The sequence below is a fragment of the Thermobia domestica genome, chromosome 8 (genome assembly GCF_964235325.1).
Source record: "Thermobia domestica chromosome 8, izTheDome1.hap1.1, whole genome shotgun sequence".
Classification (NCBI taxonomy): domain Eukaryota; kingdom Metazoa; phylum Arthropoda; class Insecta; order Zygentoma; family Lepismatidae; genus Thermobia; species Thermobia domestica.
In genome coordinates, this window is record NC_137461.1 from 194,267,646 (window position 1) to 194,292,368 (window position 24,723).

The following is a 24,723-nucleotide window of genomic DNA, read 5'->3' on the forward strand; positions in this document are numbered from 1 at the left end:
CTGTCTTCTTGTAAGAATATAATTTGATAATGATTTTGCAGGGTACTTTTAATACTGATACTATGTGTATAATCGGGAAATGTATATTAGTGGTAAATTTCACAGGAAAAGAATTATAAATACGAAAATTAGAATGAGTAAAACAAAATGTTGTTAAATGGGCAAGAAAGTTTTATTTTCGTTTTACTGTTCTTATTTACTGCTCTTTTGACATGAAATTTGCCACATACATGTCTTTGCTAATTGTACACATACTAACATTATAAGAAATACCGGTCGAATTCGTTATCAAGTTATGTTCCTACAACAACATATTTATAGATATGTGACAATAATTTTGGATATGAGTGTACATTTAAAACAATATCACGCCACCGACCCTTAAGAGTAATAAAAGAAAGTCTCACTAAAAAGTTCAAACCGGTTAATTGCTGATATTCGTTTGTGAACAAAAAACCCTGTTCCTAATTAGTGATTTTTATTTCCTTCCCCGTAAAAGATCGTAAAATTTCCGGAATTCACAATTCCACTTCCTTCCCACCTAACTTCCTGAACTTCTACTAAGTCCATCCTGTATTTCTCTAACTCACTCGTTACAAATTTTAACACGCCTGTCCTATAAAGACTTCTAATATTCCATGTTTCAAATCTCATGTCCATTTTCCTTTGCTGAGGTCGTGCCAAGTTATCAGTCCTCGTCCGGTCTGTCCACGACTGCTTATTCAGTATATTCCCAGCTAACCTCTATATCTAGAGGCCTTCTCCTCGATCCGCAACCTGAAGACGCGCCATGCCGTGGTGACAGGAACCCACGTTATTATACGTAAGTACGTATAGTTGAAAAAAGATATCCGACAGAATCAGCACCTTTGGAATCATCATTAGCAAAAACAGTAAAGTCTTGAAACTGCTGTAAAAGGAAGTGAAACTTTTGTTGAAATTCGTGAGGGCTGCTTGACTTTTTGTATTGGGCCAGATGGACAGAAATAGCTGGACGAAGTATCTTCCATGGAGGTGTAGGTAGAAAACTACTGACAAAGGGGGAACTTCAACGGAAAGGTTATCCAAAAATTTCAAAGTACGAACTCCAAATGGTTTGGTAGCGTTGGGTCGTGTTTGATAATGTTGGTAGCGATCTTCAGCTTCTAGTGCAGAAGATGAAGAATTGATTTTAGATGAGGCACTGATTTAGATAAGCAAAATAATAGATCATCAGCCGATGAAGTCGCTGAGTTCAAGATGGCTCGTGCACTTCAACACACAAGCTGAGAACAGGACTGGTACAGAATGCAACAGTCGCCAACCGTATGCCAAGATGGACAGTGTTCAGTTCGCGTAATGTAATAAGTCTAGTGGATAAACAACCAAAGTCCAACATTGAGCGGAAGGACAATATGATCAGTACCCGAAGAAATATAAGAAAATACTTTTAGAAGGTTGAGTGCTCGTGGACAGCGAGGTTTCAACTCTCGTAGATGAACTGCCGAAAACGGCCTGTGATCAAGCTGAAGACCCAGAAAAAGGATGTCAACAAAAGACAAGCGTTTATGGCCCACATAAGATCCGGATATGCGCAGCTGCGTAAGTGACAGAAAAGGACTCCATTCCAACTGGTACTCATGGTGCATGACCCTTGTTGTCCACGACCTATAACAGTCTTGTCAAAGGAGGAAGTAAATCCAGATAAACACGGAAGTCGGTTCACAGTGAGTTTTAATTGTCTAGCCGGAACACGGAGATCACAAGAGATAAATTGCTAGGTCGTCCACATACAACATTCAACGAACGAGAGCTAGTATGTGTGTCATTGCACCATTTACCGCCACAGCAAAGAGTCACACTTGAGACACTGCCTTGTGGAACGCCATTTTCTAGCACAAAGCAGTCGAAAAGCGGATCCTAATCGGACTCGAAAGTATCAATCTCCAAGACATTGATGTAGAAACAAGCCTATAACGACCTCGTATTCCCCAAAGTAGCTGACGTAAAATTTCATCGCTATGTGGCGTCGTAAGCCTTCAGAAGAACAAAAAGGATGGCGATCAGATTCTGGCGATGGAGAAGAGAATTCTTGATTGCACTCTCAAGATGATCAGTAGACGAACGGAAGTTCCGGAAACTACACTGTTGACTGAAAAGCAAGAAGTTAGTTTCCAAATATCACATTAAGCGTTCACTGATCTTTTTCTCCAATAATTTGTGGCAATAACTGGTTAAGGCAATTGGCCTATAATTGGAGCTTGACGCAGCCTATTTCCCAGTTTCAAGATAGGAAGAATGTAAGCTTCACCCCAGGCACCAGAAAAGGATCTTTCAATCCAGTTACTATTAGAAAGGTCTATAAGAGTTTGCCAGTGATAGGATGACTGCGAAGCATAACAATGTATGGAGTCTGACTCGTGTGTAGTGTTGCTAGTAATAGTAAGCAGTGGTAAATTCAGCAGCACTAAAAAGCAAGTTGTACTCTTCATTACTTGTGACGCAAAATGTAAAGGTCTAATTCGGTTCGTGTTTTAACTTACAAGAAATCAGGCAAACAATTAATGAATTCGAAACTGCACCAAAATGCTGGCCCAATTCATTGGCAATCCGCTTCTGGTCAGTGATCAGTTCATCTTGCCCAAGGAGCGCAGAAACGTCGACAGAAGTGGAACAGCCTTGAAGACGACGAACTTTGGACCAAACAGCACTCATCTAATTATTTGCAGTTAACTGGAGATAGTCATGCCAGCTACGTCGTTTCTCTTGTTTAATCAAGTAGCGTTCTCTGGTACGAATGTAATGAAGTCAGGGTGTCCACTCTCAAAGCGTTTTGAAATTCCCGGTTTTCCCGGCTCTACTAGATAAATTCCCGGTTATAACGGGCACTAAAAGACGAATATTTTGCGAAAGAGGCGGAAGGATTATTATTTAGTTCCCACTCGAACAACATAAAATTATACTATCGAAAGAAATTATATATTTTTTTTTTACCTGTTTTCATTACTTCCCGATAAGTGCATTGATTTTTTCTTCTAGAAGAGCATTTTTTTTTCTTTCTTAGCAATTACCTTTGCCTTTTTAGCTTCCAATTCCAGTCTTTCTCGCGTTACACGTTCTCTCTCTCTTTCCATCTTTTCCTTTTCACTCAAATCCTTCGCCTTTTTCTTCAAATGTTCAGTATACTGAGCATATGCATTTCTGGCCGCATGTATCATATTTTTGTTGATTTTAATTGACTCCAATCCACCTAATGCACTCAGACGATCATACACTTGTCTCATGGCAATAAGGCTCTCCTGTTTGATTCTAAAAAATGTATTCAGAATTCACAGAAAATCCTCTCTCTACTGGTGCATTTCCGTGTGACTGTATCAAAACACATCGTATAAAATCACTGAGTTCTCGTACACTGTCCTCACTGAATACGCTCAGAAATTCAACATAAAATGCATCCAGACGCTTCTCCTTTCTTTTAAACGTTTTGCACTGATGAATAGATTCAGCTGACGAAAACACCTTCCAATATTGTCCCATAATTTTATCTGCTTTGCTTCCCGTAAACCATCGTTTAGCTACCATCTCCTCCAAAGATAATGTCAAACGCTTCTCCGCTAGTGTCAGGTTGTGACCAATAAGCATAGGGTCGAAACACGAAACAGCTCGAGTAAGTTTGTATTTCAATGGTGACCTATCCATTATTTTACTAATCATCGCTGCGATAGCTTCTCTGCACGTTCGTCGCAGTCTTAGCTTGTCTAGATCAGTTATTTCCTTGATTCCACACATGGCATCCCTAGTTGCAAAGCCTATGTCCACATCTTCAGCAGGAAGAAGATTGTTTGGATCTGATATATCTATTTTTTGAACAGATGCACCTGCTTTATTAAGAACATCACCCTTCACTATTTTTCCCATTAATCTTTGTACGAAAGAAGTGTGCTCTTCATGCAAAAAGGGTCCCATGGGTTGGTCTGTTTGAAATTCGGTCAGAAATGGTTCCACCATTGAAGCAATAGTTGAGAAAAAATGCTATTTTGGTGCTAGCATTTTGTCGTGAAATTTTTTCTCTACAACTGAGAACGTTGTCGAGTTAGGTGTTTCCTTGTCCTTCTTGACACACGCAATATATATATATATATATATTTAGATGAGGCAACATTAATAAGGCTCAAAATGCAACGTCACTGTTTTCTACCCATCTAACAGCACAAAACTTCTTTGGGAAAATATCAAATAGAGTGTAATAAGTGTAGTCCGACCTTCGTGCTGGCGAGTCTTTGAATAAATAATACAAAGCACGTAAAAACCCCATTAAGTCCCAATCTGTCTTCTGCATGTCGGTTTTGAACGCCTCATTAACTACTATGAAGACCGCAACTACCAATGCTTAACAACACTGGATTTTCCGGCGTATGTTGCTGTTCAAGTTGCAAATTTGACAATAGTTTAAAATTGACATTTGGCCCATCCATAGACACCTGAATGAGTTTCTTTAAAACATCCGAAGATACCTTTTCACTGACACCTTTTAACAAATCTGGCGCTGTTGAGTATCCGAGAAAAACAGATGTAAAGTATCTTGTAACAAAAGATTTATTTGAATCCCAAAATCGTACATGTAAATCCATTTGTTGCCTCTGAGGAACTTTATTCAATGATTCGTCGAAACAGATCACAACGTAGGTACAGTCTTTTAATAACCTCTGAAGTTCTCGCTCGAAATGGGGTGCTAATCCAAACACTACCACTTTAGTTCGATGCTATTGCATTTTTTCTGCAATATCACTGTCAGAAAACATCAATTTAAACGTTGATGCACAACGCCCAGCTTCTCGGAGAGACATATGGTACATCACAATTTGTAAACACCAAAGCATCTCAGCTTTAGTAACTGAATCTGCTAATAGGTAACGTATAATAGTCTGTTAAGAAGTAGGATGAATACTGCCTGACTGACAAGAAAAAGATGTGTCATTCTCAGTCGAAGAAGCAGAAGTTGACGCTTGACAATGATCGGTGGATGAACTTTGATGACTATTAGTTTTGGACGACTTCTTAAACGCAACATGAGTAAATCCATTCACAACGCAAATGAAAGTCCTCCAGCTGATTTATCCACTGTATTAGGCAATAAAAAATAATAAGAAACCATAATAATATCTCGGCATATGTCGGCCTGATTGGAGCCAGAATTTCTTACCAAAAAATGTTGCTTTTCTTTCAAAAGAAAAGAAAAAAAAGAAAAAGAAAAAAGAAAAATGCCTAATTTTAGTTAGATAAGGTCAGTTTTGGTTAAATTGGGTTAGGTCAGGTCTGGTTAGGTTAGAGTTTTTTCGTTATTTATGTTTGTACTTACTCTCACAGTTTGTATGGATTGGTCCGCAAGAATTTGTGCACGAAACTTCAATATTTCGCTTACATTAAAGTGGATTATTGCCGGAACCGGAGTGACGATTGCTCATCAGACGCAATCCCACACTCGCTCAGTTTCACACATGTTCATGAACAATTTATTTATTTTCTGTGGTGTGGAATCACTGTAACAAAATCTTTTCTACTGTTATTCATATTGTTAAGAGAATAATGACCATCACGAAGTAATATGCTCCCTTGTACTTATTGTGCTGATGTTACCACGCGTGATAAAAAAAAAAGGACTAATGACTTTCTTACTGACTATTTTGTCTTTTTTAGTCACTTCGTGATGCAGAAGTAACTTTTGCGTAATCCAGAAAATTAATGCCCTCTTTTATTTTGGCATTCCGTGCCTAAAAACTGCTTTCGTTTTACATATTTACTCACATCCGTACATTTGAAGTATTTTTAAAACCAGTTTTAAAGATACTCAATAAACTTATACGCCATCAATAAATGTTTTATGAGGACCAGTCCTACAATCTCCTGATGCCGCTTAAATGTCAGATAAGAACGAGATAAGTGATCACAATATTAATATATTATGTAAAATGAGAACTACTGCCGCAACATCTCGCTGAAATTTTAAATTACTCAGTAAAGTTGTATACCAATAAATATTCCCTCAGGGCAAGCCGTACAATTTCCTGAAGTCTCTTAATCGTCAGATAAGATAATGGAATGATACAACTTATCACAGTACTAATGTGTTATTTTACGTAAAATAATAACTACTGCAGCAACATCTTGCTAACTTATCTGGTGGTTAAAGATATCAGGAGAAAGTAGAACCAGACACATTACTAAACAAGCAATCATAACTGCCAAATAGACTATCTCATTCCCGCCATTTACTATTCGCATTCATCTTTACATTGCTATTCATTTTAAACAAAAATAATAATAAAGAATATATCAAAGAAACAATTCGTGCTACTTAAAGTTAAATAATTATCCATATTTTTTTTTCTTTCTTTAAAGACCAAGGCCAGAACAAAAGACCACACACATGATTGTTGACTACACACAGCGCTCTTTCAGGTTTCAAACAACCCCCCTTTGACGCATCACTACTCTATTCTTTTTTTTTTTTTTTTTTTAATACAAAACATGGTCGATAAGCGAGCCACAACGTAGGATTCAAGCGAGCGCCTGTTTCACCGTTGCTACGTTCATTTGCAATTCACCATTGATGCTGAATTCGGACGCCCCAAACGGTGGATACCGACCGGATGACGCTGGAACCGACCCAACGAATCATGAATTCAGAAGCGCCCAGTGACTTATCGATACAAAACAATTGAGTTACGCCTTGCGTTTTTAACTTTCGGCCTCCTTCAGCTATTATCGTTGTGTTTCCCGGTTCTTTGGAGAAATTCACGGCTTATTCCCAGTTTTTTTCCCAGTTCATGAAATTCCCGGCTATTTCCCGGTTTTTCCCGGTGGGTGGACACCCTGGAAGTGCTCAGTGTCGCGAAAAATAGTTTGTCGTATTTTTTTCGACCACAAGGAATAGTAAGTTTTCGAATAGGCCGTCTAACAATGGAATCGAAACATTAGCAGTAGATACTACATTTGCGTGAAAAGTCTTAAGGTCTTCAACTAAAAGCTGGGGTTCTCGAATAAAGGCAAAGCTGTCAGAAAACTGCCCCAGTCTCCACGGCGGAGATTGTAACGAGGCAAATGAGTAAATTAGAAAACAAGTAGCTGAGCGAGAGTAAACTAACGGTTGGTATTTTTGCTTTGCAATCAGAAGAACTCGGGTTCGAATCCGGTGGCAAGCCATCGTAACTGAGGTTTTTTCTCAGTTCACTCGCCGAATATACGGATGGTATCGTTCAAATATAGACTCTGGCCGACTTTGTTGCAATTCCTTTCTTATTGTTGTGGTTATTGATTTCAGTTGTTAATTATTCCATTGTAAATTGGCCTTGCACTACTATATCTGAAAGCTTGTTTGATTAAATTTCTGGTGGATGTGTAAGGTGAAGGTAACTTCAAAAATTTGATTTTGAGATAAAGAAATTTAGAGTGATGGACTACACTCCGTATGATTTCACAGTTACTGAGAGATACATAGTCAAGTTCCCTTGCAATCAACCCGATATGAGATATTGTTCTACACCCAACAGTGCAGAAGAATACAGGCTTTCTTCGTAGCTAAAAAATTCAATTTCCGCAATTTCGGAGATCTCTCCCTTTACGCACCTATCTGAGAAACAGTTCTCACTTTGCTCTTCCAGACATAGACCTTCATTAAGGTCCTAATCCTATATATACCAATTCCATTTCAAATCGTCCAGGCAAACCACAATTGGTCCCCATCATAGTCTCAGATTTAGTTCATTTTTTAAAATAAGAAACTACATACAAAATTATTAGACCCATATTTTTTCTTTTTGCTGAAAAAAATTTTTTCTTCGATATACAGCCTTCCAAAATGGCCGCCCTCCTCTCGGATTGCTCGAAAAACTGAAAAACATGTCGAATTAAAACTTTCATTGTAGAGAAACGAGTGTACTTAGTAACATAATCGCAATAGCAGGAAGAGTATAAAGTTGTATGTTTCGTTGGAGGGTCAAAATTTGTCTATTGGTCCAATAGGAATCGCGCAATTCACTCGCAATGTTGCCAACTTTGATGAAATTTTTCCTAACTTCAAACATTTTTTTTTTCTGTCCTCAAGAGCAATATCAACCATCTGCTTCTAGCATCGAAATCTACTCCATAAGGTATCTTGAAAATGTAAAGGACTTACGTTTCTGATTATTACATCCCACGTTATAGCATGATGAAAAGCTGAAAATTTCATTAAGACGCCATGTTTGGACGCCATTTTCTCAAAAAACCCACCTTTTAAAAATCTGAATTTTTTACATGTATTGGAGAAGTACCTAAGTATTTAATATCCGTTAACCGTTCATGCGGCTGAAGCCCCTAACATTCGCAATTAATTATTGAAATTTCGATTTTTGTACTTGCAATGTAAATATTTCCAATGGGCATTTAGGTCCTATACAGAAGGCGATTTTAAAGGGAGTATGAAAATTTTGAGAGATGAATCCTGACATCAAATCCAATAGAAAAGTTCCTATAAACATGAGTCGAATTCCGCTTAGTTTTCGAGTTACAGGGTTTCCAACTCGGGACCCAAAATCGGTTCGGGACAATAGAAAATAATATATATATTTCGCGTTAAATCAGAAACTGTGTGTTAAAGCTTTGATAAAGTTCAGAAAGTTGATTTGTATCAATATGATGATTTTTACTTGCATTGCAATTCAGTTGGCAGTGTTGCCAACTTGCTAGAATTTTTCTTTTTTTTTTTCTTTTCAAATGACGCTACGTGGATTTTATTTGATATTTGGTATTCATTAACAATTGCAAACATCACACGAAGCACAATCTTCCCTCACATCACCACAGTTTTCGAAAACACATGTATTTCATTAAAAGGTTTTATCTCGTGCGTTATTGATAGTTTGTGTGATTCGGTGTCGTGAACATCGTCCTAGTGTTCTCAGGAACCATGAAAATTGTAGTGCACTAGTTACAGTGTTTGTGTGAATAACAATGGGGAAGTTTTACACAGAAAAATCCGATCTCCGTACAGCGGTATATTGTACAAATATATGGTATCCTCTTGCTTACTATAGAAATCATTTTTTCTCAGTGTATTACAGAAAGGGCCGTATTAAATGGGTTGATAATTCTAAAAGGCGTAAGATAATTGTGTACAGAAAGAATTCTTGACAAACATTTTGTCTTGCGGTAAAATATATGTATTGCGTGCAGCGCGTCTGCCAAAACGTAGTATTAGGAGAGGATGATTATTCGTGTAAAGGGTGCTTTGAATATTTACCGTGAACAACGTGAATGTGTGTGATATATTGGTGATCACGAAAGAAGATTTAAATATGAAATTATGCACCAGCAAGATAAAGAATTTGTTCCTCTGAATGCAGATTTGGAAACCATTAACGAGACAGTTAACATGCTAAACATGAATGTGCCCCCATTAAAACGGCCGTTATCGGTGACACCTAGACTACGGTGAAGGATTCACATCTCAAAATTTTTCATACTGCCTTTCAAATCGCCTTGTGTACAAGACAGAAATAATAATCCTCCCCTAATAGTAAGTTTGGGCTGACACGCAGTACGCAATCCATATATTTTACCGCAAGATAAATTTTTTGTTTAGAATTCTTTCTGCGCACAATCATCTTACGGCTTTTAGCATAATCAACACATTTAATACGGTTCTTACTGCAATAGGACTTCCCCATTGTTATTCACACAAGTGCACTACAATGCCATGCTACCAGTGTAAACAATTTTCATGGTTCCAGGGAACACTAGGACGATGTTCACGACACCGAATCACACAAACTATCAATAACGCACGAGATAAAACCTTTTAATGAAATACACGTGTTTTCGAAAACTGTGGTGATGTGAGGGAAGATTGTGCTTCGTGTGATGTTTGCAATTATTAATGAATACCAAATATCAAATAAAATCCACGTAGCGTCATTTGAAAAGAAAAAAAAAGAAAAATTCTAGCAAGTTGGCAACACTGCCAACTGAATTGCAATGCACGTAAAAATCATCATATTGATACAAATCAACTTTCTGAACTTTATCAAAGCTTTAACACATAGTTTCTGATTTAACGCGAAATATATATATTATTTTCTATTATCCCGAACCGATTTTGGGTCCCGAGTTGGAAACCCTGTAACTCGAAAACTAAGCGGAATTCGACTCATGTTTATAGGAACTTTTCTATTGGATTTGATGTCAGGATTCATCTCTCAAAATTTTCATACTCCCTTTAAAATCGCCTTCTGTATAGGACCTAAATGCCCATTGGAAATATTTACATTGCAAGTACAAAAATCGAAATTTCAATAATTAATTGCGAATGTTAGGGGCTTCAGCCGCATGAACGGTTAACGGATATTAAATACTTAGGTACTTCTCCAATACGTAAAAAATTCAGATTTTTAAAAGGTGGGTTTTTTGAGAAAATGGCGTCCAAACATGGCGTCTTAATGAAATTTTCAGCTTTTCATCATGCTATAACGTGGGATGTAATAATCAGAAACGTAAGTCCTTTACATTTTCAAGATACCTTATGGAGTAGATTTCGATGCTAGAAGCAGATGGTTGATATTGCTCTTGAGGACAGAAAAAAAAATGTTTGAAGTTAGGAAAAATTTCATCAAAGTTGGCAACATTGCGAGTGAATTGCGCGATTCCTATTGGACCAATAGACAAATTTTGACCCTCCAACGAAACATACAACTTTATACTCTTCCTGCTATTGCGATTATGTTACTAAGTACACTCGTTTCTCTATAATAAAAGTTTTAATTTGACATGTTTTTCAGTTTTTCGAGCAATCCGAGAGGAGGGCGGCCATTTTGGAAGGCTGTATATCGAAGAAAAAATTTTTTTCAGCAAAAAGAAAAAATATGGGTCTAATAATTTTGTATGTAGTTTCTTATTTTAAAAAATGAACTAAATCTGAGACAGTCGTGTGGACCACCCTGGACGATTTGAAATGGAATCACTCTATAACAAATGTTACCGTACAGCAAAACTGTGCACCCATATTTTTATATCATCAAAAACGGTTTAAACCAGCCAACCCTGGATGTCAATAGTGCTGTGAAGACGCAACATTGACCGTTGATGACTAGAAATGTGTGATACGGTTGGATGAATCATTGTTCACCTTATTTCGAACCTCGGGCCGTATATGTGTGACAGAAACCCAAAGAATCATTTGATCTGCAGTGTCTCCGCCAACCATAAAACATGATAGAGGCTCTGTGATGATATGGGCCGCAATATCTTTGTTTTCAGTGAGTTCTCGACTGATGCTTACCGGTCGCGTCATTGCCCGTGATTATGTTGTCATTTTACGGACGCACGTGCATCCTATGGTCCAGATGTTTCCAGGCAATGATATTCCAGAATGATAATGAACCTATTCATTCTGCTGGACTGTTGTGCGGTTTGGAGAACATCGGGATGCAACTGAACACCTACTATGCCTCGCCGAATTTCCGGACCTAAAATAATTGACACTTGAGCAATTTCCGCTTTCATCGTTTCTCACGGAACTGAGTGACGTGCTGCACGTGGAATGGTATAGTACTCCACTTGTTAGTATTCACGATCTCTACAACTCCATTCCACGTCGCATCAGAGCTGCTTTGAGAGCGAAAGGTGGTCCAACGAAATATGAATCTGGTAAGCTCACTTTTTCAGGAGTTCTATTTCAACTGATAAGCATCTGCATTTATTGGATGAAGTGCTAGATCTTGTACAGATCATGTAACTAACGATGTAGGAACAACATAATAAAATTAACAATTTGTCCAAAATAATAATCTAAAAATGACTATACTATTACATATTACAATACTGTTTAATGAGTTTCACAGATTAATGAAATATTTTCTTTGTGCTGAATATGCCTATACAATTATTTTACAACAGAAGTAAAATCATTTGCCAACCTTGTCACTCATCCTCCTGACTTGTTATCAGCTAAGTTATATGACGAGTGTTCAGTGAAGTAATATTTTACTAACTTAACAGTACTAACTTCCTTTAATTGAATGACTAGTTTCTAACGCAACAACTACTGCTCTCAGCTAAGACCACACGAAATGTGGCACTTTAGCCTTTGTTCGATACAGTTGGTAACGTAAACTTGTCATAGAAATTGTTACAAAAATTCTAAGTCCAAACTAATAACAAACTCTTGCCCCGTTTTCTTATGCATCCAGAAATACATGTCTCAATCGATTAGTTGCTTCTAGTACGATCCAACTTCACCTCCTCCTCCCCCTCCACGTCTCCTTGTCTAAAGCAGTGTGTGTGACGTAGTTAGAGATGCAAGGGCTCGGAAAAAACCGGCTTTTTTGGAAAAAAAACTCGGTTTTTTCTGCTTTGCTTTTTTGCTTCGGAAATTTTGGGCTTTTTTCAAAATACTGCTTTAAATTGATAAAACAGACTTTGTATCACTTCTCTATAACACAAAAAATCATTTAATTAGTGGTTGATGCTGATGATAATATAAAACATCGAAAATAAACTATGAATTTCGAAAAAATATTTCAAACAATTTTTCTTCAACATATTTACATTATGAATTCCACAGGATTAACCAATGTATATCATAAGAATTTTTTAACCTCCTATATACAAAAGTAAGCAGAGTTGGCAAGAACCGTGGTTGTTTTTATATACATTGCCAAAAAACCCGTTTTTTGGGGGATGTTTAAACCAGGCTTTTTTGACTTAGATTTTTTGCTTTATGTATTTATATTACATATTCACAGAAATAGCCTAAGTTTGTTTCGCCTTGATGTTATTATGCAACAGCGGGGTTATGCCGGAAGAACTCCCATAAGCTTAAAGAAGTGCGGTCAGTAAATTTCTTAAGTTGAGAATCTCCCGCCCTAGCCATTGGGAAAATCCCGTCATTACTTGAAATGTAAGACAATAACAGGATTTTCCCGTTATTGCATGTAAAATTTAAAGGTCAACGTACCATAATCAGTACGCTAAAACTGAGGTATTAAATTACAAATTTAGTACGTACATATCTCTGCAAGTCCAATCCAAGCTAATGTTGGAAGCTGCGCAGGCAATCGATAAATTTTGCCAATTTCTATCAATATATTTAAGCAATATTGGCTTCTTTATAAAACAACACGCATTTAGGCATGTAGAAATATACAATTTGGTTTGTTTCGTATATTTAGGCTTAACATCCTTACGAAATACCGAGGTTATCAAGGAGAAGACTTTCGCTTATACTGACATCCGAACCGCTACTTGGGTTACGCATGAAAGAAGGATTGTGGTTCGACCGAGAATTGAACATGGGACACCTTGATTAAAAGGTGAAAGGAAAATAAAACTATTGCAGGTGGTTTGATATCTGGAAACGTTACCATGAAGTTCACACGATTCGCATTTTTCATTCTTTTTATTTTTGTGGTTTAAGCCAGTTATTAAAAAAAAAAAAAGTTGGTGTAAATTAGCCAACCCTAAAAGTAAACACTTCTTTTTAAAGAATACACAAATAACTAGCAAAATAGTATGTAGTATTTTTACTTCAGAATATTCCATACCCTCTTTTTGAAACAAAATAAAATTAAAATAAAACATAAGAGAAATACTTAGATTTATATGATACACTTAAAGGCTGCACATCTAGAGCTTTTGGTTCTGTATATTCTTGAAATTCTACAGTTAAGTTTTATAGAACCACCATCACAGTTTACCCAATCCTCAAGTTTTCTGAATTTTTAACAAGAGGGATTCAACATATCATTACGGAACTCCCCCCCCCCCAAAAAAAAAAAGACTACGGAATATATTTAAGTTAAGCTAAATACAACTGCACAACAAACATAACTGAGTGATTAGCTTTTGCGTTTCTATCGGGAAGTCCGGGATTCAACCATTCTGACAAAGCTTTTCTTCATTCCATCTGTGAATGTAGAAATAGTGCGTGTACTGTGAGTTGGGCGACTTCCTTTTTTATTGTTTTTAAATCGTTATTATTACTAATTACCAGCAGTGACGGTTTTGCGAAGGTTAGGGTGGCGGTCTTTCGGACTGAAGCCCGTTCCCCAAAGTTACGGAATGTCTGCAACAAACGAAATATCTATTATTTATGCCTTTACATAAACTTTAAGCTCCCGTCAAATAAAAATTACGAATGTTTAAAAAAACTAAACATTAGTAAGAAACCCTTCCCAAAATACTTTTCTAAATCCGCCACTGATTCTCAGTATAAAATAATTTTTAAAGTTGTATCCGAAAGATTATTGCTAAACATATAAACGAAACGAAATATTAGTTATGCCTGTACTCATAAACTTCAAGCACTTCCCAAATAAAATTAGGACTTTTTAGGAAACGAAACAATCAGAAAAAACCCTCCTAAAAGTACTTTTCTAAATCCACTACTGATTATTTGTATAAATTGGTATTCAAGGTTGTATCCGGAAAATTATTGCTAAATCACTTCACAGCTACAGTATAACATAAATGTGGAAGTACGGTTTGACGGATACATTGAAAAACGTACGCTTTGACAGATAAAAAGAAAAACGGGCAAGTTTAACTTTTGCGCTAGAGGCTAGAGTACTAAAAGCTCTTAGAAATGAAACACGGATGACAAACTAAATAGAAAAAAGATGTCGATAACTCAAAAGTTAAAATAAAGTTAAATAGCCTCTAAAATTACCCTCAAATACTACATTCTTCATGTTAGCTTTAATTCGTAAAACATGTGCTCCATCCATCTTGATGGTGAATTTCAGAGCAAAATATCACGTTCAGGTCATGGAATTCTTATCTAACTATAGAATATACTATAAGAAAGCTATTTAGATAGAAAAATCATGAAGTTGAAAAAAGCCAAAATTTCCAAAATTCTCGTTTTTTTCCAAAAAAGCCGGCTTTTTATGTGAAAAAAACCATCGATTCAAAAAAGCCGGCTTTTTTGCATCTCGAGACGTGGTACAATTTTTCCATTCAGACGGGGAAAAAAAAAAAACAGGAATCAAGTTTACAATGTTATAGCTCTAAAACAGTCTTTTTCACTCGATTGTTTAATATCTTTTAAGAGCCTATTAAAAAAAAAATGTCACAATCTTCCCATAGCTTCATTCTTTCCCTTCTTTAAAGACTGCAAGCTAGTATGCTCCCTAAGAAATCTAAGTAACTGAGGAAATTGCCAACAACGGCAGTAAGTTTTGTGCTTTCTTAAGTCTGTAATGCACGCACAGAGCTCGAGAATATCTACTGACAGAAATGAATGTTATTCAATGATTCCCCGAATAAAATCTAAAATGACACGGCTTTTAGCAACAAACCTATAGAGTTACGATAGCACATTGCTAGAGAGCTTACATTTGGTTTCAAGAGTCGAAGGTTTGATCTCAAGTCATATGAGCTCCTGGACGACATTGAGAAAGGCAGAGATTAAATATGGAGACAGAGAGGAATGATTTATATACACAGATTTAGAACTGGAGAAAAATGATCGGACAGCATTCGTATTATAACGAAAATTGTGATTTTGTGAACCAGAAGAAGGGAAGCTTTCGAACTGCGAGGATCACATTAGGCAGTTGTCGAATTAAGGTGGAGAACACTTTTGAGAGCATCAGATGATTACGAATGGAGAGAAAGATCTTGAGAACTAAGGAATTAAGAATTTAAAAAATTTGCAGCTTCCTAGACGGGTTTCGAACCGCGAACCTTGTAGTTATTAAACCATGACTTTATCCATTCTGCTACAAAGAACTCTGTACTCATGCACATACGTTTCCTTTAGCTACGTTGAAAGCTAACTTAATGGGATATTCCAAAAGTTGACTTGGTGGATGCGCCGTTCTGATAGGATATCAACCTCTTGTAACTTAGTTACAATGTGCATAATGAACTCCTTGTTCAGAACACTTTTTAGGGCAGTAAAATTTGTTAGTATTGTGTTAATTAGGTTACATTTGATAGAACCATCTGATAAAGTAGTGCCAAACCCTGTGCGTCATTGTCTGTTAAGTGAATGGTTAATGTAAGTTACTCCTACATGTATGGTCCGAGCTTCGAATCAAGACCATTCTTATTGATTATTTTCTTTGAGCTACGCTCACACTGTGCATTTCACAAATTCAATTTTGAAGTAATGTAGTCAGAGCTAGTTTAATTCGAAATTATTTTCAAATACGATATTTGTTATTACATGCGTTTCTTTAACTTGCGATGTTTCAAACTTGATATTAAACCTTACAACCTTAGTGTAACTCATTTCCCTACGGCATATCATCATGAATGTTTGCACGACGACAGTCAGGCGTTAATACAAAATTCAGTTCTTACTGTAATGTATGTATATATATTTAGAAATTTTGACTCAGAAAAAAAAAACCGTACAGTGCAACATTGACTCTTGGAGGAATTTCAAACGAATATACTCTACGTATAAATTACCATCTGAACAACCTACTGTGGGGGCAAAGACACTGAAACCATTCCAGGGAGGGAAAAAAAGTAATAGAATACGAAGACAACGCTTTTTGAGGGCATGTTTTACTAAAATGTCTATCATAATCTCTAAAATTAGATATAATTTACAGAAAAGTAGTGATTTCGTGGGGCAGGAGCTCTGGATTGCCAAGGCCTGAATTCTGTGTATGTCCCTGCTGCTTTGAATTGTCATAAGCTCCTCTTCAAATGTAGACGTAAAATGTAATTAAGAAACGTATAACATAGAATACAATATATATATAGAAAATATGTTATTATAAATAAGAAATACAGTAGAAAATAATTATAAAGCATAACGTTGAAGGACAAGCTCTTTATTTAACAATTATACTTGAATGTAAAATATACTTTTAAAATTTTCCATTTATGCAAGGCTACAAGCAAGTGAGGAGTGCCATCTGGTAGCCACTATTCATCTCTTCGAACCAGAAAACTATGAATTTGACACCAATATTTTTCGTATTCTATTACTGTTTTACTTGTAACCCCCTTTCCCTCCCTGGAATGGTTTCAGTGTCTTAGCCCCCACAGTAAATTGTTGAGATGGTAATTTATACGCATAGTAAATTCGTTTGAAATTCCTCCAAGAGTCAATGTTGCACTGTACGTTTTTTTTCTGAGTCAAACTTTCTAAATATATATACATACATTACAGTAAGAACTGAATTTTGTATTAACGCCTGACTGTCGTCGTTGTGCAAACATTCATGATGATATGCCGTAGGGAAATGAGTTGCATTAAGGTTGTAAGATTTAATATCAAGTTTGAAACAGGGCCGCGGTGGCTCAGTGATAGAGCGTTCACCTCTGGTGCTTGGGGTACCGGGTTCGATCCCAGCCTCAGCCAAGTGAACTTTCTGGTGGACAAATACCGTATGCGTGAGTTTTCTAGGGGTTCTCCCGTTTCCTTCCACTTTCTTCATTTCACCATTTTCATTCATCATCACCGTCCCCTTTAGCCTAACTGGCATAATCGTGGGACGTAAAACTCAAAGATTTCATTTTTTCAAGTTTGAAACATCGCAAGTTAAAGAAACGCATGTAATAACAAATATCGTATTTGAAAATAATTTCGAATTAAACTAGCTGTGACTACATTACTTCAAAATTGAACTTGTAGAATGCACATATGAGCGTAGCTCAAAGAAAATAATCAATAAGAATGGTCTTGATTCGAAGCTCGGACCATACATGTAGGAGTAACTTACATTAACCATTCACTTAACAGACAATGACGCACAGGGTTTGGCACTACTTTATCAGATGGTTCTATCAAATGTAACCTAATTAACACAATACTAACAAATGTTACTGCCCTAAATAGTGTTCTGAACAAGAAGAAGTTCATTATGCACATTGTAACTAAGTTACAAGAGGTTGATATCCTATCAGAACGGCGCATCCACCAAGTCAACTTTTGGAATATCCCATTAAGTTAGCTTTCAACGTAGCTAAAGGAAACGTATGTGCATGAGTACAGAGTTCTTTGTAGCAGAATGGATAAAGTCATGGTTTAATAACTACAAGGTTCGCGGTTCGAAACCCGTCTCGGAAGCTGCAAATTTTTTAAATTTTTAATTCCTCAGTTCTCAAGATCTTTCTCTCCATTCGTAATCATCTGATGCTCTCAAAAGTGTTCTCCACCTTAATTCGACAACTGCCTAATGTGATCCTCGCAGTTCGAAACCTTTCCTTCTTCTGGTTTACAAAATCACAATTTTCGTCATAATACGAATGCTGTCCAATCATTTTTCTCCAGTTCTAAATCTGTGTATATAAATCATTCCTCTCTGTCTCGTATCTCTGTCTCTCTCAATGTCGCCCAGGAGCTCATATGGCTTGAAATCAAACCTTCGACTCTTGAAACCAAATGTAAGCTCTCTAGCAATGTGCTATTGTAACTCTATAGGTCTGCTGCTAAAAGCTGTCATTTTAGATTTTATTCGGGGAATCATTGAATAACATTCATTTCTGTCAGTAGATATTCTCGAGCTCTGTGTGTGCATTACAGACTTTAGGAAGCACAAAACTTACTGCCGTTATTGGCGATTTTCGTAGATTTCTTAGGGAGCATCTTACTAGCTTGCAGTCTTTAAAGAAGGGAAAGAATGAAACTAAAGGTATTAATGAAGCTATGGGAAGATTGTGTGAATTTTTCTTTAAAAAAATAGGCTCTTAAAAGATATTCTGAATGGAAAGAGTGTACTACGTCACACACACTGCTTTAGACAAGGAGAGGTGGAGGAGGAAAGGAGTTGGAGTTGGATCGTACTAGAAGCAACTAATCGATTGAGACATGTATTTCTGGATGCATAAGAAACGGGGTAAGAGTTTGTTATTAATTTGGACTTAGAATTTTTGTAATAATTTCTATGCCGAGAACTGTACTTGAAGCTTTCAGTGGTTAGGATTTTTTTTTTTTTAATTATACACAATCCAGGAGAGAAACCTCACCCTTTTCGAATTGAAATTGTGACTATATTGATTATTTCAAATCTGATATTTCCGAATTCAACTAAGACTCAAAGTTTTTTGCTTATAACAGTTAGGTATAAAACACATCGCACATACCTTTTGAAAATATTTTTCAAATAATCCCTTCCCACCATAGTCAACACTCTCTTTCCCAATGTCGAAAGGTATGCGGTTTTCCTGAAGATGTCTTATTTACAGAGCAACATATTTCCCGAAAGTTCCTAACTCACAACAAGAATACATTGATCCCTGGAAATGCAATACTGCTGAATGTTGACTTGCAAGAGAAATGCGCACCGAAACACAATTACTGACTCATTGTTCTTTTTTTTAAAAAAAGGTCCCAAACGTGCTGATCATCTCCATCGCGCGAAATAATTTCACCTGGCCACACTACAACTGCCAACCTCAACATTCAGAAACCTATTTCTCAAAGCAACAAATCTTTTAACAGGTTAATTCGCAAGTCGTACAATATCATAAAACAAAGTCTTTAAAAAAATAAAAAAATACTAAATACTAATGCTGTTGATTCTACTTAGGAACTTTGTCATGATTTCATGGTGTACATATATTTTTATACTAGTATTGCAAGACTAGCAGTTTTGAAAAATAGGCCTCAGGTCTGCGTGGAATAAACAGATAAATAACTAAAGATAAAGCCTACCACTCGTGAATACAACTGTCAAGCAAGGGGAAAAACATTAGAACAAAAACAGTTTCCCACACGAAGGTACTGTATGCTTCTAATTGATTCACGCAAAATGCTTTGAGTTACAGTTCAATTCGGAAATAAAAGACCATATGTGAACTATTTTGAAATATATGTGAAATCTGTTCACAATTTCAATTGAAAAACAGTCAGCTTTTTTTTAAAGATTTGAATTCAGTAAGTAGAATGATGTAAAAGGAAATATGTTGAAACTTTTACATATGATTCTTGCACAGAAGTTCTCTCGTACCTACCTTGTGTTAGGGGAATTCAGTTTTCTGTTTATGTGAGCTATTACTGGTTGGACAGCCGATGAGCTCTGTAAAAGATTAAACATAAGAAGATCGTTATATATATATATCTACTCAATTTACCAAAACTACTGAGCAGCAGTTTTCTTTTTCTTTTTAAAACAGCACAGATGATAAAGTTTACTAGCATTTTACTGGCTAGAGCAAAATAATAATGAATGTTATTTCTAAGTGAATATTTGTCTCGCTTACTTTCAGCACATTCATTTCATAAACTTCAAACTTTCACTCTGATACTTCAACCTCTAGGGTTTTGTACCTTGTGGCCTTTCACGTTCTTATAACTTTGTGAAGGGTGACAATATAATATTGCAATTTACCATTACTTACAAAACATTATTCCATTGCAGTCAGCATTTCCGAGCTGGTATTTACTACTGAGTAGTTAACGAATAAGAGGATAAAAGCAAGTTGCCTGGTTTAAACCAAAAAAAGAAATTTAAAAGCAAGGATTTCTTTTATTAATTACAGAAAAGAAATCGCTTTAAGAGGAAAATAAGAAGCCATAACGTAAAACATTAAAAAAAAAAAAAAAAACATGCGATGCGACAACCCAATTTAAGCTGTAGATCCAGTCCTTCCTTACCCGTAAATATTTTGTATATAATACTTGTTTCTACATAGGTAGGCATCAAGGAGAAGAATCTGCTTTAAAATAAAATACCGGTATGGCCCACTAGGACACTACATTGGCTTACATCAAAAATTTACATAGGGATACTTTAGCAAAATTTTGAAAAATTGTGCATAAATGCGAAGGTATAGTGGTGAAACTTCACAATTAAGCAGATGACCGAGAAAACCCTCGAACATACTAGGAAGTGTATGCCCACCACAAACCCACTTCGTGTACGCTGGGATTAAACCAGGAACCCCATGTATCAGACTTAAGCACTCCTAACTTCTCTTATAAATAAATTTCAAAATCTGTTTACTATAATATAGCAATTACAGGGTGTCTACTAAAATTCCACAATGAAATTTCGTGACTTTTTCTTTACCAAATCATAAAATTTCCTAACATTTTCAAGAGCGAATTTGGGTGCGAGTTAGGCCGAATTTTCATCCATGCGATACAAACGTACTTTGTTTGCGATTTGGTAGCGTCTAAAGCCGACCATAGACATTTTTGGTGTTGAATTTTGATGTTTGATAAAACAAAATTTTCCAATCTGTACTTACATTTGCACAGTTAAAAAAAAAAAAAATCGTAACCCAAAAGCTAAATTTCGTGACTTTCATGACAGTTTTATGATTTCGCGACTTTTTCGTGACATTCATGACTTTCGTGACCGATAGACACCCTGAATTAATTACGAGCTACACAGACGAAAGATTGAAGCTTTTACAGTATAATAGCTGTAACAATAATCATCTTCCGCATGCAATGAAACACTCAGTTCCGTGAGACATACTGGGAGCGAAAATTGCTCCGAATTCTTGTCTCCAACACAGACCAGAGATGTTAAACTTCATTACGATATTCCTGAAACCACGGCACAACAGCTCCAGCAAAGCGAACGGGTGCATTATCATCCTCGAAATGGCTTCATTGATTTGTAACATTTGGACCGCACGATATACTCGGTCCTTAAAATGTCGACATAATCATAGGCATTGATAGGACTGGTAAGCATCAGCACAAGACTCACTGTATCACAGAGCCATCAGCAGCATATTTCACGGTTGGGTGGATACACTACGGATTATGTGCCTATTTGTGTGTTCACCACACAGACACGAATTGTGGTCTGAAATAAGGTGGGCGATGATTGCTTCGATCATAAGTTTCCAATCAGCAGTATATGTTGCATGTTCGAGGCACTATTGACGTCGCGCTGAAGCGTTATAATCCATTATCAGCGGTTTTGCCTGTCCATCCCGACCTCATATGTTCATATTATGTAGGATTGTCGACATATGCTATGGCAAGAGGTGCTTGCGTTCCTCCGTCACTTATACTGCGGTCATATGATAGCTCTCAGTAATGATCGGCTTTAGGCTCATTTCACGTGCAATCACCGAAAAATATCCGAAATATCACCCACTGAATAAGTGAAAGTTCGTGTACTTATTAACTGTTATCTTTTTTTTTTTTTTCCTCCTGAATAATTTGTGAAAAATAGAAGAATAAAAGTTTCAGAATTGTATGCATCTCAGTCTTTCTCAAGGCCCTCTAGTATCATGTAAAGCGTAATTCTATACTATACAGGGTTCATTATGAAAGTAATGAGCATGATGCTACCCTGACTCAACAATCCACCGCAGCGCGTGCTGCCGGCGCGGAAAAAGCAGTGGGTGGTCTGTCCTTCCAAAGGCGCCCGCAGTCAGTCTGCTGCGAGCAGTGACAGCGTGTGGATGTCGATCCGTGTGAAGCACGTTTTTACAAGTTGTTACACGGCGCGATGGGGGGTTCGCTCGAACAACGCTACGCCATAAAATTTTGCGTCAAGTTGGGTAAGAATGCTACGGAAACTTACCAGATGCTGAAAGAGGCCTACAAGCAGGAGTGTTTGTCAAGATTCCAGGTCGGAAAATAGCACAAGTCGTTCAAGGAGTGTCGGGAGGAGGTCGCCCACGAGCCCCGTTCTGGACACCCAACAACGGCCAGGACCGACGACAACCTTAACCGTGTGCGTGAAGTGTTGCGCTCAGACCGGCGTGTGAGCATTCAACAAATCGCGGACACCCTAAATATGTCAACATTTGCGGTACATGGGATAGTGACCGAGGACCTGCAAATGCGAAAGGTCTGTGCGAAGCTTGTGCTGAAGGTGTTGACGAACGAACAAAAAGAAATTCGAGTTCTGCGCTGCAAGGAGTTGTTGGCATTGTGTGAAAGTGATCCGGACTTTTTCGACTTGGTCGTAATTGGAGACGAATCCTGGATGTTCGAATACGATCCAAAATCCAAAAGGCAGAGTGCGGAGTGGCACACCTCATCCTCCCCCCGCCCCAAAAAGGCGCGCATGAGCAAATCCCGAATCAAAACCATGCTCATTGTCTTCTTCGATGTTCGAGGAATCATCCATTTCGAGTTTGTGCCACCAGGACAATCTGTCAACGCAGGATTTTATCTAGAAGTGCTCAAGAGACTGAAACGCGGGGTCGCCCGCGTTCGAAGTGACATCAAAGACTCAATGAAACTCCACCACGACAATGCACCAAGTCACACCGCCTTCACCGTCGTCGACTTCCTGGCCCGGAGCAGAACCCCAGTGGTCCTCCACCCCCTATAGTACTGACCTGGCTCCTAGTGACTTTTTTTGTTTTCCTGTTTGAAGAGAGACCTCAAAGGAAAACATTGGGACTCCGTGCAGAACATTCAAGCCCATGTTACAAGGTTTCTAAAAGCCATTCCAGACGAGGACTTTAAAGATGCTTTCCAGGCGTGGAAAACACGTCTCCAGAAGTGTATCGATGCAGAAGGAGCGTATTTTGAGGGATTTTAAAGATTTGTAACAATCGGAACAGTTCTTCTAAAGAAATGCTCATTACTTTGATAATGAATCCTGTACAAATTAACTGACAAAATTTTAAAAAAATTAACTTTTTCCTGTATCAGTATGAAGTGTGTCCTTTTTCTAGCACAATTACCTCTTGATTTTGTTTCGGTATTGATTATACCAATGCAATGAACATATTTTTGACTTCATCATCGTGGAACCACACTTGTATAGCAGTCATTGTCATGCTAAATTTGGTTCTACAGTCCATATCATCTAAACATTTCTTTAAAATATTCCACAAGTTCTCGATTGGATTTAATTCTGGGTTTCCAAGATGAATTTCTTGACCACACTTGAATTGCAGCATGGGGTCAACTTATGTTGAAATGTTTCATCAAAAGTCTGGAAGACTGGAACAGTCTTACGTCGTAATATTTTTAAGTACTTGGATGAATTCATCATACCTTCAACAGGAACTAAGCTTCTAGTTCCAATTGCTGTAAAAACAAAAGTCCCAAAATATCTATTTCTGAGGATGCTTTACAGTTTGGTGAACATGATCAGTTTGGTAATGGTTTATACTTGCTTTGTAACCCAGCATAAATAATGAGTTTCATCGCTGAAGATCACTTCCTCAACATCAGCAGTCCAGGATTTATGCCTTTGGCCCAATGGTAAACTTATTTTCTTCATGGGAGTAGTCAAATATTGTTTTTCATAGGTCTTCCTGCATTCCAGCCAGCTTTCATGATCCAAATGCTTTGAATATCGGAAGAATTATTGATACACGATGTCATAGAGGTGTACTCTGTAAGAGCAATTATTTTTGCACGCTTCCTTGGAGAAGTATCTTTAAATAGACGAAAGCAATACTGTCTCACAGAGACCAAAAACATATTCACCTGTCACACAGAAACGCTCACAACTGAACCTGAAGTCGCCATTCCTGATTAAAACCAGTCAAACGACATTCAAATGTCTGGACAAACACATTCTTATTGTCAAAGTTAAACAGTAATACCACCTCAAGGTAGATAACACCAGTTTAAGCTGGTGCAAACAACTACTGGAATATCAGAATTCTAAGGGGAGGGGGGGGGGGGAAACTTGACACAATCATCAATTAGCACAATGTAGTACAACAGCTCATTTCAGTATATAAGCAATGTGTCGGTTTGAAATTACTGGTTGAAGTAAAATATATATATACGTATATACCATCACAATTACTGTTACATCCAGGGCGAGAAATGCACCCTTGCACTTCGAACATATATATCTGACGCAC

At 37.2% G+C, this 24,723-nt stretch overlaps 1 protein-coding gene across 1 annotated transcript in view; it reads right to left on the reverse strand.

Annotated features, from left to right (window-relative positions):
* The window catches only part of LOC145693404 (proline-, glutamic acid- and leucine-rich protein 1-like), a 137,118-nt gene that overhangs the window by 93,054 nt on the left and 19,341 nt on the right, over positions 1-24,723 (reverse strand). The window contains exon 2 of the mRNA XM_081769371.1: positions 19,930-19,994. Within this exon, the coding sequence (XP_081625497.1) occupies positions 19,930-19,994 (65 nt within the window). The remainder of the gene's footprint in view (positions 1-19,929; positions 19,995-24,723) is intronic.